At 45.0% G+C, this 12,722-nt stretch overlaps 1 protein-coding gene across 7 annotated transcripts in view; it reads left to right on the forward strand.

Moving 5' to 3' along the window:
- nectin1b (nectin cell adhesion molecule 1b) overlaps nt 1-12,722 on the forward strand; it is a 263,771-nt gene that overhangs the window by 92,748 nt on the left and 158,301 nt on the right. For 6 of the 7 annotated variants that reach the window (XM_021319369.2, XM_036149602.1, XM_021319368.2 and 3 more), the window contains exon 5: nt 55-206. In XM_021319369.2, coding sequence (XP_021175044.2) covers nt 55-206 — 152 coding nt within the window. Of the gene's footprint in view, nt 1-54; nt 207-4,543; nt 4,595-12,722 lie in introns of all 7 variants that reach the window. The other variant, XM_021319370.2, reaches the window with a different exon arrangement.

Genomic DNA, 12,722 nt, shown 5'->3' on the forward strand with positions numbered 1-12,722 from the left:
TTTTTTTAACGTGGTCTGCATCATCGCCTTCTCTTTTTTTTTTTTTTACCGCAGTCTGAACGGCTCACTGCCCACCAACGTGGAGATCAAAAACAACACTCTGTTCTTCAAGGGGCCCGTGACCTACGACCTGGCCGGGACCTACGTCTGCGACGCCACCAACAGCATCGGGACGCGCACCGGCATCGTGGACGTCAACATCACAGGTAGGCGACCGGACGGCTGCCGTTTCCGCTCTGTCTCTTCCGTAGACTCGGGCCATGAGCTGATCAATACAGCGTGCGCCAGGGTGGGAGCAGTGCCTTGCAAAAGTATTCACGCCCCCTTGTTTCTTTTCCGCACTTACTAGCACCGCAGCTGTAGGCCGACCGTGTTTCTGGGGGACTTCGTGAGTCAGAACAACATAGGGGCAATGCCTTAGTGAGAAGTAGAAGGAAAATAATTCTAAAATGAAACGTTTGAGGACCATGGAAAGTTAGGCGCAGATTTAAATTTAGCACCTTTTACTTGAATACCCAGAAATAAAATATTAAGGCAACCATTTGCCTTTGGAGGTGACCCGTTTAGGGAACAGAGTCCAGCTGTATTATAATTAAAGTTGTTCTACAAAGGCCCTAGAGGGTGGAGAACAAAAGGGAATACTCAAAAAGTCCGTTCTTTAAGGAAAAGTGCATCTTTAGACACTCCATTTGAGCCCGGTTCCTCTAAATGGAATCCAAAACGTCCCACTGCCTTCTATCTAAATAGAAAATAGTGTGTAATGCAGATGTTCTCTGGCATTTTCAAATTTCTACCAAAACACCGAAGACCAAACAGTGTCGATGAGACGAAGCGACACACCAGACGGAGGACGGAAAAAAGCAGCTGGGATTCCCACGCTGACTCTGGAGGAGCAGCGATTTGTCACCCACTCCACAAATCTGACCTTTATAGATGAGCCGTTGTTGAGTGTAAAACTGTTTGCAGTTTGGCTGAAGACGGCTGAGAATAGAGTCGAACCTTTTGGCCTGCGTGCAAAACACTATCAGAACAGCGAACGCACACACCACTAAAAACACAGCGGTGGTAAAATCAGCATGCTGTGGGCACGCTTCCCTTCTGCAGGGACAGGAAAGGTGGTCAGGAGTGATGGGAAGATGGATGGAGTCAAACGTAGAAAGAGATCCTGCTACAGGCTACAAAAGACTCCGTTTGATCAAAGCCTGATCAGGAGTTGGACTGGCCCAGTCAAAGTCCAGATCTGAATCTGGGCAACTAAGGGCGAGGAAAGGGTGCCTCATTCAAATGCGAGCAACACTTATCAGATCCTTGTTTACGGAACAAAGAGTGAATTCCTCGTTGGGTTTTTGCTTCCCCTCCGTAATCACGCACCGCTTTGTGTCGGTCTGCCGCATGCGATCCCCATAGATGACATCACGGCCTGTGGCTGGACCGTGACAAAAGGTTAAGAAACATCCAGGACGCCTGAATACGTCTGCAAGGCACCGTGGCTGCACACACGCACAGCTTCATCTGATTGTCACAAATCATCTGTGCTTTTCAGTGTTTGTGCATCAGGGCTCGACGCAGCTTGTTAGAACAACCCCCCCCCCCCCCCCCCTGAACCCCCCCGCCTCCCATCACACATCCAAACACGTGTGGGAGCAGGTCTATTATCGGCGCCTAAAATAACATCCAGGAAATTGGGGGTTTTAGTTGAGGGCACTGTATTGATCATAGCCTGCTAGCTCGTGCCTCTGCTGTTGTTGAACTTCTTCTTTTGTCTCTTCTGGGGTGGGTGGGTGTGTGGGGGGGGGGAACAAAATGCTGAGCAAAACTGATTCAGTTTCCTACCCTTCCACGTAATTGCCGGCACACAAACTCTGCGGTCTCCTTTTGGTTCTAACCCAAAAGGAGACCCGCAAAGTCTCTGCTATCCATTACGAGCCAGAAGTCCCTATGCATCCTAAAGATTAGGGGATCTTCCTCTGATTGGTAGCAGCTGTGTGCGTGGCGTTGGGGGACTGTTCCAGTTTTGGTCTGGTCGGACTGGAAAGGCTTTCTCTCTCTCTCTCTCTCTCTCTCTCTCTCTGAGCTGCTTGGTTTCTGGGAATCCGGCGTGTTCTAACTTGCATTGCTTTGCATGTTAACTCGTGTCTCTGGAAATGGCGTGCTTGTTGTGAAATGAACAGCTGTTCCTTACAGTATCATTTGCTTCTGCATCCTCTCTCTCTCTCTCTCCATGTACTATTTCTCATGTAGGGATAAGGCTAAGAAAAAAGGAAAAAAAAAAAAAAAAAAAGGTTTTCCCCCGATGTAACAACATTGTCTGCAGAGCGAAAACGTGTTCCAACTAAGTTAGTAGTGTAGCAGTCTGAATCTGAAAAGCTCTTAAAGAACCTTTAGAAACAGGAAATGGCTGCGGAACCGCTCGCGTCGAGCGTTTGGCACAAAGAATTGCGACTCTTTTAAAAAGACAAAGCAAACGCACCGAAGTAATTTTCCATCTCTCCTGTTTTTTTTTTTGTTTTTTTATCGATCGCTTAAATTAACAAACCACAATGCTGCGCTCCCAGCAGTCTTTTTGTTTATTCTCCTCATTTGTCTGCATAATTTTTTATTGTGTGAACAAAGTGAGCAATGCGTGGGTACATGATTGGAGTGTGCTCAGTTTCAGTTTGTCAGGGTTTTTTTTTTTTTTTTTTCTATTCTCTTTATTTTACATTTGCAACTGCTTAAAGGCTCGCCCGTTGCCGCGGCGCCAGGTGAAACAAAAGGAATAATGAATCTTGAATCTATGAAATCACTCCTTGTTCATAGCAGGTAGTTCACATCACATAATCAGGAACCAGAACACAATGCATGAACCCTTTTTCTTGTGACTTTTGGACTCTTTTTTTTTTTCCAAAGTGCAAAACAACAGACGACCGTTCTTCTGGGATAACTGAAACTACTTGTTGAGGTTTCTCCTCCTGAACTTTCATAAAAACCAGCGAAGGATCTGAATAATTGCTGCCAGAGGCTTGCTTGGCATGTCGTCAAACAAATGCTGAGCAACAAATGCGCTCAGTTTGAATGAGACTGGACCCGGATGGAGAGGGTATCTAAAGACCCAAAATGGACAGAGGCTGACCCTAGGTGCTGCAGAACTTATGAAATACAATTAATACCACAGAAAGTGGCTGATTTAGAGATGCCCGTTTGCTTCAGCTACTTCTTTTCTACATGAATTAGCAAAAACATGACATAAAATTATCCAAATAGAATGTTGTTTAACTCAAACTTTCCTAATTCTCATGGGTTCACTTGTGAACTATAACAGCGTTAGCTTAAGACGACCACGCACTAACGGAGACCCTTTTGACCTAAGCCACGCCCCCTTTTTATGAAGCATCCAGAAGATTTAAAACTTCTCGTTTGTAACCTACGTTTACAAATCTTCCCTTTTAGAATTGAATCTACAATTGCAAATGTCCTTTCACCGTTACAGAAACGCAATTCAGTGCCAGTTTATTTCATTCTAGGGGGTATAATACTGTATTTTATCATTTCATATGTTTCAGCATTTCATGTGTTCTGCCTGACAGTTTGAAAGCTGCTTTTATTTCCACTAAAGGAGCTCCATCCTTGATATCTGGAATTACATTCACGGCGAAACCTGTCCTGAATATTAAGCGTCGACGCTCACACCCGGTCGTCTTTTTGTACCCTCTGAAGTAATAAGCTGGCTGGAAACAAGCTCCAAGTGTTGTTCTATACTGTTACATGGCCAGGAGCACTGAATTTCCCAAAGGTTGCCATACCAGCCTTAAAAGGATGTTGCCCGGTTGCCATAGTAACGCTGTCAGGTTACAGGGAGAGCAGCCAGCCTCTCCCCCCCCCCCCGAAAAGCACCGTTCAGAGCCTCAGCTCCAGCGTGGCGCCCCGTCAAAGTGCAGAGCAGCTCAGAAATGGCTGCGGATGATCTGAAGCGGTGTAGTTCAACGCTTTTGATTTGAACCAGCGAGGGCGGCGACGTTGTCCGTGTGTGTCATGCTTGTGCAAAACAAATGCTTTCATACAGTCATATTCAATAGATGAGAATGTGAATCGTACAGTTCATTTATTTCAGTAAATCAGTCCAGAGTATGTCGGTTATTTACACACAAACTGATGGTTTTGAGCCTTCATTTCTGTTAATCATATTTTTTTATTTATTTTTTTGCTTACATGTATGAAAACACATTTAATATAAGAATATTACGTCAGACCAATAACACCTCCCCCCCCCAAAAAAAAAAAAAAAACATTATTATTACAGAAATGAGGGCTTAACACCTCCTTATTTTCAAAAATAATACCTTGTACAAGACAAGCCTCATCAGAAGATTCTGATTTATTAAATATGACTGTAGATTTTATACCTGCGCCTGTTTGTGTTCTGGGAATTTTCTTAAATTTGGTTTTCACTGTGAGTCTGGGCTCTGAGGATCTTCTTTAAATTGGCGGTGTATAATTGGGGCTAAACAAATATGCTGATGACTCATTAACTTCATAGTGCATGTTTTCCCTTCCCCCACCCAAGTGTCCCCTGCAGTGAGGAAAGCCTTGACACCTAATCCGGGCTGGACTGTTGGTAAATATAAAACAAACATTTTTTTTTTCCCCCTCTTCCTTGTTAAAAGTCTGATTTTTAATGATTCTGAGATTTACAGGCTCTCTGAGGAGTTGTTTGAGAATCAGTAGCTCAGCCAGATGGCGTCTTTAGCCTGAAGTCAACTTTAACAGAGTAATGACAAAAGTGAAGCCCAAGCAATCAAGATTTAGAAATTCCTTCAAGCCTCGACCGTTTTTTTGCCGGAATATGCATGAACTCGGCAGGGTTCTCGTTTTGTTTTCATTTTGAAGTTAATTTTTAGATTGACAGGGTAATATGCGGCACACCTGTCGGTTAGTCAGCCCCCGCCACCTGTGTCAGGGAGATAAAATGTCCTTGACAACTTGTTTGTATGGGAGAAAAGCTATTTTCTCACCGTGGGATGCGGCACTGATGAAGCTCTTAAAGGGAAGCGCATTTTAATCAGGCTTCCTTTTTGCTGACGGATTTGCAGGCGCTGCGGAGCCGCAGATATCGGCGAGGGCCACAGAGCGCCTTGTTTCAATTAGTTTTAGGGGTGGCGCTCGCAGCCCGGATGGCACCGACAATAGTAAGTCGCGCGGGTGACGGAGGCTTTCCACGAGGACACGTGTTCTGCCGATATGGTGTCAGAATCTAATGAAGCACTTCGCGGGGAAGGGAGGGCGGAAGAGGGAAACTTTGCGCGACGCTTCCCCCGGCTCATTTGCATGCAGTTCAGAAATCTCCCGAGATAAAGCTGACGAGTCGTCAGATATGATTAATCAGCTAATTACCGAGCGGCATCAGAGGCCGTGCTAAAAAAGTAAAGACAATTAAACAAGCCCCCACAATGGAAGTTATTTTTTGACCGATCTTTCTCAGCAGCTTTTTAATAGGAATGCCACTCAAGCCGTCAGACGAAGCCACAGGAAGAGGGCTGAGTGAAGCGGTTAAGCCTCAAAGATTGTCCTCCAGCTCATGAGAGCTAAATCAGCCTTTCATTAGGATAATCAGCTTTCCAGCAGCCGCGCACTGTTTTTGTGTTTGAAACAAATCAATGTCGCCACCTTAAATTTCTTCCCAGCGCATAATGCGGCGTGATGAATGGCCGTTTTGTCGGGATGGCCTTACAATTATGTCATTATCGCCCCTGAGAAAGCAGATGTGTGGTTTTCGTACTTGGCAGTTGACAGCAAATTGAAATGTGGGAAAGTTTTTTTGTGTTTTCTTTTTCTACATTCGCGGATATATTTGTTTACTTGAGGCTGAGATTTATTCTCTCACACGAGCCGCTTCTCTGTGAGAAAACCGTTTGAAGACGGCGCATTATTCCAGGGATCGGCTCGAAAGGGCTGATGCCGGATCTGTCAGGGGGTCAACGTTTCTGCGAACCTTTCAGAAATCCCTCATGGCTCAGCCGAACTAACCTTCACTCCTTGTTTGTCAGGAGCGTGGAGCCGAGCTGCCTTGCTAAGCGCAGATGCAGTCGGTTTTGCTACGGGGCCTCGCCGCTCGGGTTAAACAGGATGGAGTGGGAACGTTCTCTTCAATTTGGAGAGAGAGCGTGAGCACGGACGCCTCCGTAAGCAGAGGCCTATTGGTGCCAATATCTGTTCACGCTTGTCTGAACAAGCAATAAATAGTTGGCCTCTGTTGGAGAAAATCAAGTTACGAGAGAAAATGGTGGAGAGGAAAAAAAAAAAAGGGGGGGGGGGAAGTGACACGTGTTAAAAATGAAATAAAAGCGGGGGACCGTTCAGCGGAAATATAAATAAATAAAACGCGTCCGCGTGAGCGAGCGAGATGCTCCAGTGGATCTGATTTTTTGGAATTTAGTCGAGTAGCAAAAGTGGAAGTCAGAAATAAGCTCCGAGGCAAACAGCATCTGGGAGCGGAGCAGAGGTGGAAAAAGAGGGCAGAAGGCTGTTTACAAGACTTTACGTAACCGCCAGAGTGAGCCTCGGCTGCTCGCTGGCTGTCGCTTCTCTCCGTCCTCCGGTTGCTGCGTTCCACTGATATGGAGGGAATAAAGCGCCCAGAGATGGCGGGAGGAGGTGACGCTGGCTAAAGAGAAGGAATCACCTGCGCAGTTGTTCTGGCTCTCTAGTCATCAGCCTCAGTATGTAAAACCAATGAGGCAAGTGCAAAAAAAAAAAAAAAAACTGTTTCCAAATGCAGCAGCAAAGCACTATGGGCCAGGTCAAAATGACAAGTCTGAGTGTAAATACCCATCGTGTTGCAGAATGGATGTTTGTGATGAAGAAAGTCTTGGATAAAATTAAGAAGCTGTTGAAGTTTTCTGCACGTTGGCTTAAATCCTCCAGAGAGTCTTCTCCCGCTGTTCCTTTAAAGCTTCATTTAAGAGATGCGACCGGTAAAAGCTGGGAGAATCTAGTCCATCAGAGAAAGGTCGTATCATACAGGCTGCAGCGTCGCAGAAAGCAGTCTAAATATCACGGCTTCAGTGCATCGGGCGAAACTGCTTTTACTGGACTCCGGGGCTACAACAGGGCCCCCCCAGAACGACTTGAGGGCACTTGTGCATCGATTCCTGGAGTTGTTAAAACTACTCTGGTGGTGCAGCAGCATTTCTTACAAGAATAGTTTCTCAGTTCCTGATGCAGTGGTTGCCGTTTGCAGTAGCATTGGCATTCTGGATGGAATAAAAACGTTTAACTATTAAAGGGTTCCCAGAGGATTTAATGCAGAAAAAGCTAAATATCTCAACATAACCAGTGACTGACTGCGGGCTTCAAGGGATTAAACTTTTGTTACATGTTGCTATGTTATGCTACCACAATTAATATATTTGATTGATATTTTACGTCATAGTGCTACTCAAAGTAGCAAATAATTGTGAACTGGAAGAAGAATGAGTCCTGGAGAAGTTGCAGGTAGAAGGTAGAAGAGGGGTTAGCTTAACCTGTAGATAAACACTCACAGAAATGAGTTAAAATACCAATATTTTAGAAAAACTATGGCAGTCTTCCAGAAGCCAGGTAGGAAACCGGTGGAGGAAGGATCTCTGGTCGGATGTGACCAAATTTAATACATGATAGTGGCAGGATCTTGATGTATCATCATACTGGAGATTTTGTTTTTTCTTAGTTTTCGGCCGTTGTAATTGCGGCAAAGATTGACTCTTCAAGTATCGAATCAGTGAGTTGAATACAGATACATAAAATGTTGCTTTATATATTTTTTTTTTAATTTGTGATTGTTTTATTTTATTTACTTGAAAAAAGTAAGCGCCCGTGGTTGTAACGTGACCAAAAGGTCGCTGTATGACATAAAGCCGTCATTTTGCCGGATGTAACTGAAGATGGTAGCTTCCGTAGCTCGTCGTGCGTAGATTTGATCAATTCTGAAGTTCAGTCCCGGTGTCCCTGCGGTATAGGTTGCTTGTCTTAGACGTGACGGCGCATCCGTGCCTCTACGAAATAAAAGTCGCGATGACTGCAGCAGGAGCATCCTCGAAAAAAGCGAGCGACGCGCCGTATATTACTGACGTGTAACAGCGGCGCTTCTCTCCGCAGCCATTTGTCTCGTTCTGTTCCCCGACGGAGAGGAGAGACGTTATGGCTCCCCTTGCAATGTGAAATTTGTTTGTCTTTGCCTGTCATCCGTCTCAATCTGCGCTCTATATCATATTGCGCCGTTGCCTCCTCACATCGCCACCTGCATTATTCATAGATCCAAAGGCCACATGTGTGTGTCTTCTGTATTATTACACTCTCATTTAAAGCTGAGATATGTCAGCAGACATTTTAGGACCCCCCCCCCCCCCACACACACACACACACACACACACACACACCTCCTCCTGGGTGTTTCTCATCACCCTTGAACTTTCTGCTTCGACATCTACAAACCCGCAAGGCATCCGCGTCTTCAGTGTGATGAAGCGACTTCCTCGCCCCCACGTCTTTAGCTGCTGGCGTCGGGGTTGTCTGCATCTCGGATCCTGCCAAGATCACACCTCATTATCCAAATCAGACATTAGCATGGACTGCCTCCCCTGCTCGAAGCAGCGCGGGCCGCCCCGTAAAAGCCTATGCTGCGTTGTTCTGTGCCAGGGTAAGCGCTGACGAGTGGAAGCCGTCGCGCCGCGTAAAAACGGAGGAGAGGGAGGCTCCCCTTTTTCAGCAGCAGTGGGTTTTTATTTATCTTTTTTAGCTTTTCGAGAAGAAGAAGAAGAAGAAGAAGAAGTGATAGACCTGACCGGACACTTGAAATGCAAATGTCACCAGGGGAGAGCATGTGAGAGAAGAGCAGCTGAGATCCAAGTGATTTATCTTAACATTTGTTTCTGCATGGCTTGCTGTTTCTCCTCTCCGGAGGATATGCCGAGGAGAGGGATGTGGCAGGCAGATGGAGCGGGCTTGGGGGGGGGGGGGGCATTGGCTGATGCCCCATCGGCCCAACTCACCCCCTCTTTCTTCTTGCTCATTGCTGTCCACCAGTGTGGTGTTGGATCTGTCACGCCTCCCTGAGAGCCTGATGAAGTAGGTCACATGCTGTCCTGGAGTCTGACCACTGGCTCCAGAGCTGATGCTGATGCTGCTGCCGTGCGGTGATTCATTCATTACGGCCCCAACATAACGACTTAGAAACAAAACCTACATATCTATATATATATATGTGTGTATATATATGTATATATATATGTGTGTGTATATATATATATATATATATATATATAGTTATATAATATATATATATATATATATATTATATATATATATAGATATATCTATATATAGATATGTATGTATATGTATATCTAATATATATAGCTGTATGTATATGTATCATATATATTATAGCTATATACTGTATCTGTTGTCTCTATCTCTTCTCATACTCGATGTATATGTCTATCGTCATATCGATCTCTCTATCAGTCTTATACTGCTCTCATCATCTATCATCTCTCTCTATGGTATCTTCTCTGTCCTCTCTCGTATATCTATCTCTCTGTGTCTATCTCTGTGTCTCTATCTCTCTCTGTGTCTCTATGTGTCTCTCTCTCTCTGTATCTCTGTGTCTCTCTATCTCTGTGTCTCTCTCTCTGTGTGTATCTATCTCTCTGTGTGTCTCTCTCTCTCTCTCTCTCTCTCTCTCTCTATCTCTCTCTCTATATCTATATATATATATCTATATATATATACAAAAACAATTAGTGAAAAAGTTGAGAGCAGGGCAGTGTGGTAAACAAACACTGCCCTGACCTCGTCTGGCTCGACGTCCTAATGTTGGGATTTGTTTGCAGCGAGCCTGCTGACCCAATAACAGCCTCTCAGCTTTAGCACTCAGGCCACATGCAGGCCAGCGATAAAGGGAGAGATGGTTTAATAACGTCGCATTATGAGCAAACATGTTTTTTAAAGGAGCACTGGTGTTGAGATGCTGGTGTAAATATTCGTCGCTCATTAAAAGTGCATTTAAAGTGATTAGAAGAGGCCCCTGCAGCAAAAAGTGATTATCTCCATGAGCTCAAAAAAACAAAAACCTTAATGTGCTGTTTCTGTTTCTGATATGCCAGCTTTGCCAGAGACAGTGCTGTACCGGGAGTTTTCAACCACCGGTAAAAAGCAGGGAGATTTTATTGTCCCGTAAAAGTGTTCACACCCTTCACATCTCGTCACTTTACGACTGCAAACTGTCATGTATTTTATCGAGGCGTTATGTAACAGACCAACACAAAGAAGGACGATGGCCTTTTTTTTTAAACAATCTGAAACGTGTGGCGTACGTCCGTCCGCCGTTTCCTGCGGCTGCATCCGTCCTCGCATCAGCTCCGACCAGCTTCCTGGTGAAGAAAGGCCCCCCCGCAGCATGGTGCTGCCTCCACATGCGTGTTCAGGGCACCATGGGAGCAGTTTCGACTGAGCTTCCAAACCGGTCTGCTGTTTTTTCTTGCCTTTTTTTGTGTGATTTTTTTTTTTCTCCTTTTCCGGATCGATCCTGCAGGTTGCCGCACGTTCAAACACGCGTAGCGGGGAATGATGTCACCGGCGCTTTCATGAGTGCTTTCAGCGCCTTATCTCCTCCGGCACGTCCCCCCGAGCTTCTTATCCGCCGGCTGTTTGAAAAACAAAATTCAATTTGAGTTACGAGTTTGAAGGTTTTAGTGCAGCAAGTGGCATTTACCTACATGTGAGGTGGGTTCTGTCCCAGTCGGATAAGTGATGGTAAAATGAGGAGTGTTTTGACAAATAGAGAGAGAGAGGGGGGAATAAAGAAGCGTGGATGTGGAAGAAAGAAGTCACTCATGAGATTTGCCTCAGCTGCATCTCCCCGTGAAGCATGTTTAATTCCTCTCAGTGATGAGCTTTTATTCGTTGTGGCAGAATTACATTTCCATGACTTCACAACTACTGGCGAATTCAGACAGGGGAAGTAATGAGGATCTTTGGATCCACTGAATTGATGTGTCTTCTCCGATTGTCCCCCATCCTCATTCGCTCATTATGCCACTCTTTATTTGCTGTTGTCACTGTTGCCGACTTCTCCAAAACGCGCCCTCCATCTTCCTTTTTGCTCCCTGTCACTACTCCCCGACTCCTTCCTGCGTTTCCTTTTGATCCGCTGTTGTCGGCTGCTTGTTCCTCGATTAGTCACAATATGACACCACTCCCCGAACCCGCGCTTTGAAATCCTTTTCATTTTCCCGGCCTATGTCATAACCTTGTCCAAGCGATTGTAGCTCAGGCTCAGGAATGTTTGTCTCCTTCTGTTTCGCCGTCTTGTCGTGTGTAGACACGACTGCAACACACCTAGAAACCTGCAGGACAGAGTTAGGAAACGGCTCCTCTCTCCCTCTTTCTCGCTGTAAAAGGCCCTTCTGCTTCAGACGTTCCTTTCCTTCAGCGTCTTTGAACATTTGGCGCTCCTGCTGTTTGCTTTATGCTGTGGCTTCCACTGAAATACGAACCCTTGCTCTGTATCTAGTCTGTTGTTTTTCAGAAGCCACAAATCATTTCCACTACAAAATGTCTTTCTTTCCTTTTTGTTTTATCGGGGATGCGCTTGTTTACCATTTTTCTCTTTTAACGACTCGTCTGTTTTACAACACCTTGCGAAACTATTCATGCTCCTTAAACTTTTCCAGATTTGAACATGCTCCAACCAAACCTCTAACTATTTTATAAGGGTTTTTATGCGCCAGACCAACATAATTGGGTACAAAATTGTGAAGTGAAATATAAATGACCCATCTGTGAGCTCCGCGCGGCTGTATTACGTAATTTTGGCTCCCTCCGTGCAGCCAAACGTTTCCGCTCAGCGCACCAAGGAAGATTTCTAACAATGTGGACAGTCCACGGCGAGAAAACATGGCGGATGAGCTAGCGCTCCTTCTCGCTGAGGTTCGTAAATATAGACATCTTTATGATTTGGCCCATAAAGATCACCGTGATCAACAACTTGTTAGCAATTCCTGGACTGAAATTGACGTCACGTCTTAAAATAGAAGAACAAAAGAAAGGAATAAACTTTAAAATCTTGGTATTTAACATGTGTTTTCTACGTTTACACATAGTGGAGTCTAGTACGCTTGATGAAAGAGCACAGCGCTGCCCTCTAGAGTTTAGGAGAATAGTGCTACTTTGGAGCAAAAAGCGCACGGAGCATCAACGTTGTCCACACGTCTCATTTCCAAACACACATTATAAGTAAGAAGACTTCATTTGTGCTGAATTTAATATAGGTCTAAATACATCTATTCTGTGAAAGCCTAAGCATCCAATGGAACAACACCAATGGGCATCCACCTAAACTGGCAGGCCACCAGGGACAGCGATAATCAGAAGCAGCATGAAGGTCCAACTGTAACTTTGGGGGAGCTGCCGAGCTCCACAGCTCAGGTGGTAGAATCTTTTGAGAGGTTAAATATTAGTTGTACAGTCCACAAATCTGGGTTTTATAGAAGAATGGCAAGAACAAAGCCACTACGCTTAACACATCGCCAGCCGAGCTAAGCATAGAGGTGGCAACTTCATGCTGTGGGATGGTGATAGGAAGATGGGTTGAACTAAATGCAGGCAGGCAATTCTGAGGAGAAACATAGATCCTGTTTCAAGTCAGTCCTGAACAGTGTCCCATATGCTTTATTTGTTTTCCAGGTTCAACTCACCGAAAACAA

Source organism: Fundulus heteroclitus, chromosome 18 (assembly GCF_011125445.2).
Source record: "Fundulus heteroclitus isolate FHET01 chromosome 18, MU-UCD_Fhet_4.1, whole genome shotgun sequence".
Taxonomy (NCBI): domain Eukaryota; kingdom Metazoa; phylum Chordata; class Actinopteri; order Cyprinodontiformes; family Fundulidae; genus Fundulus; species Fundulus heteroclitus.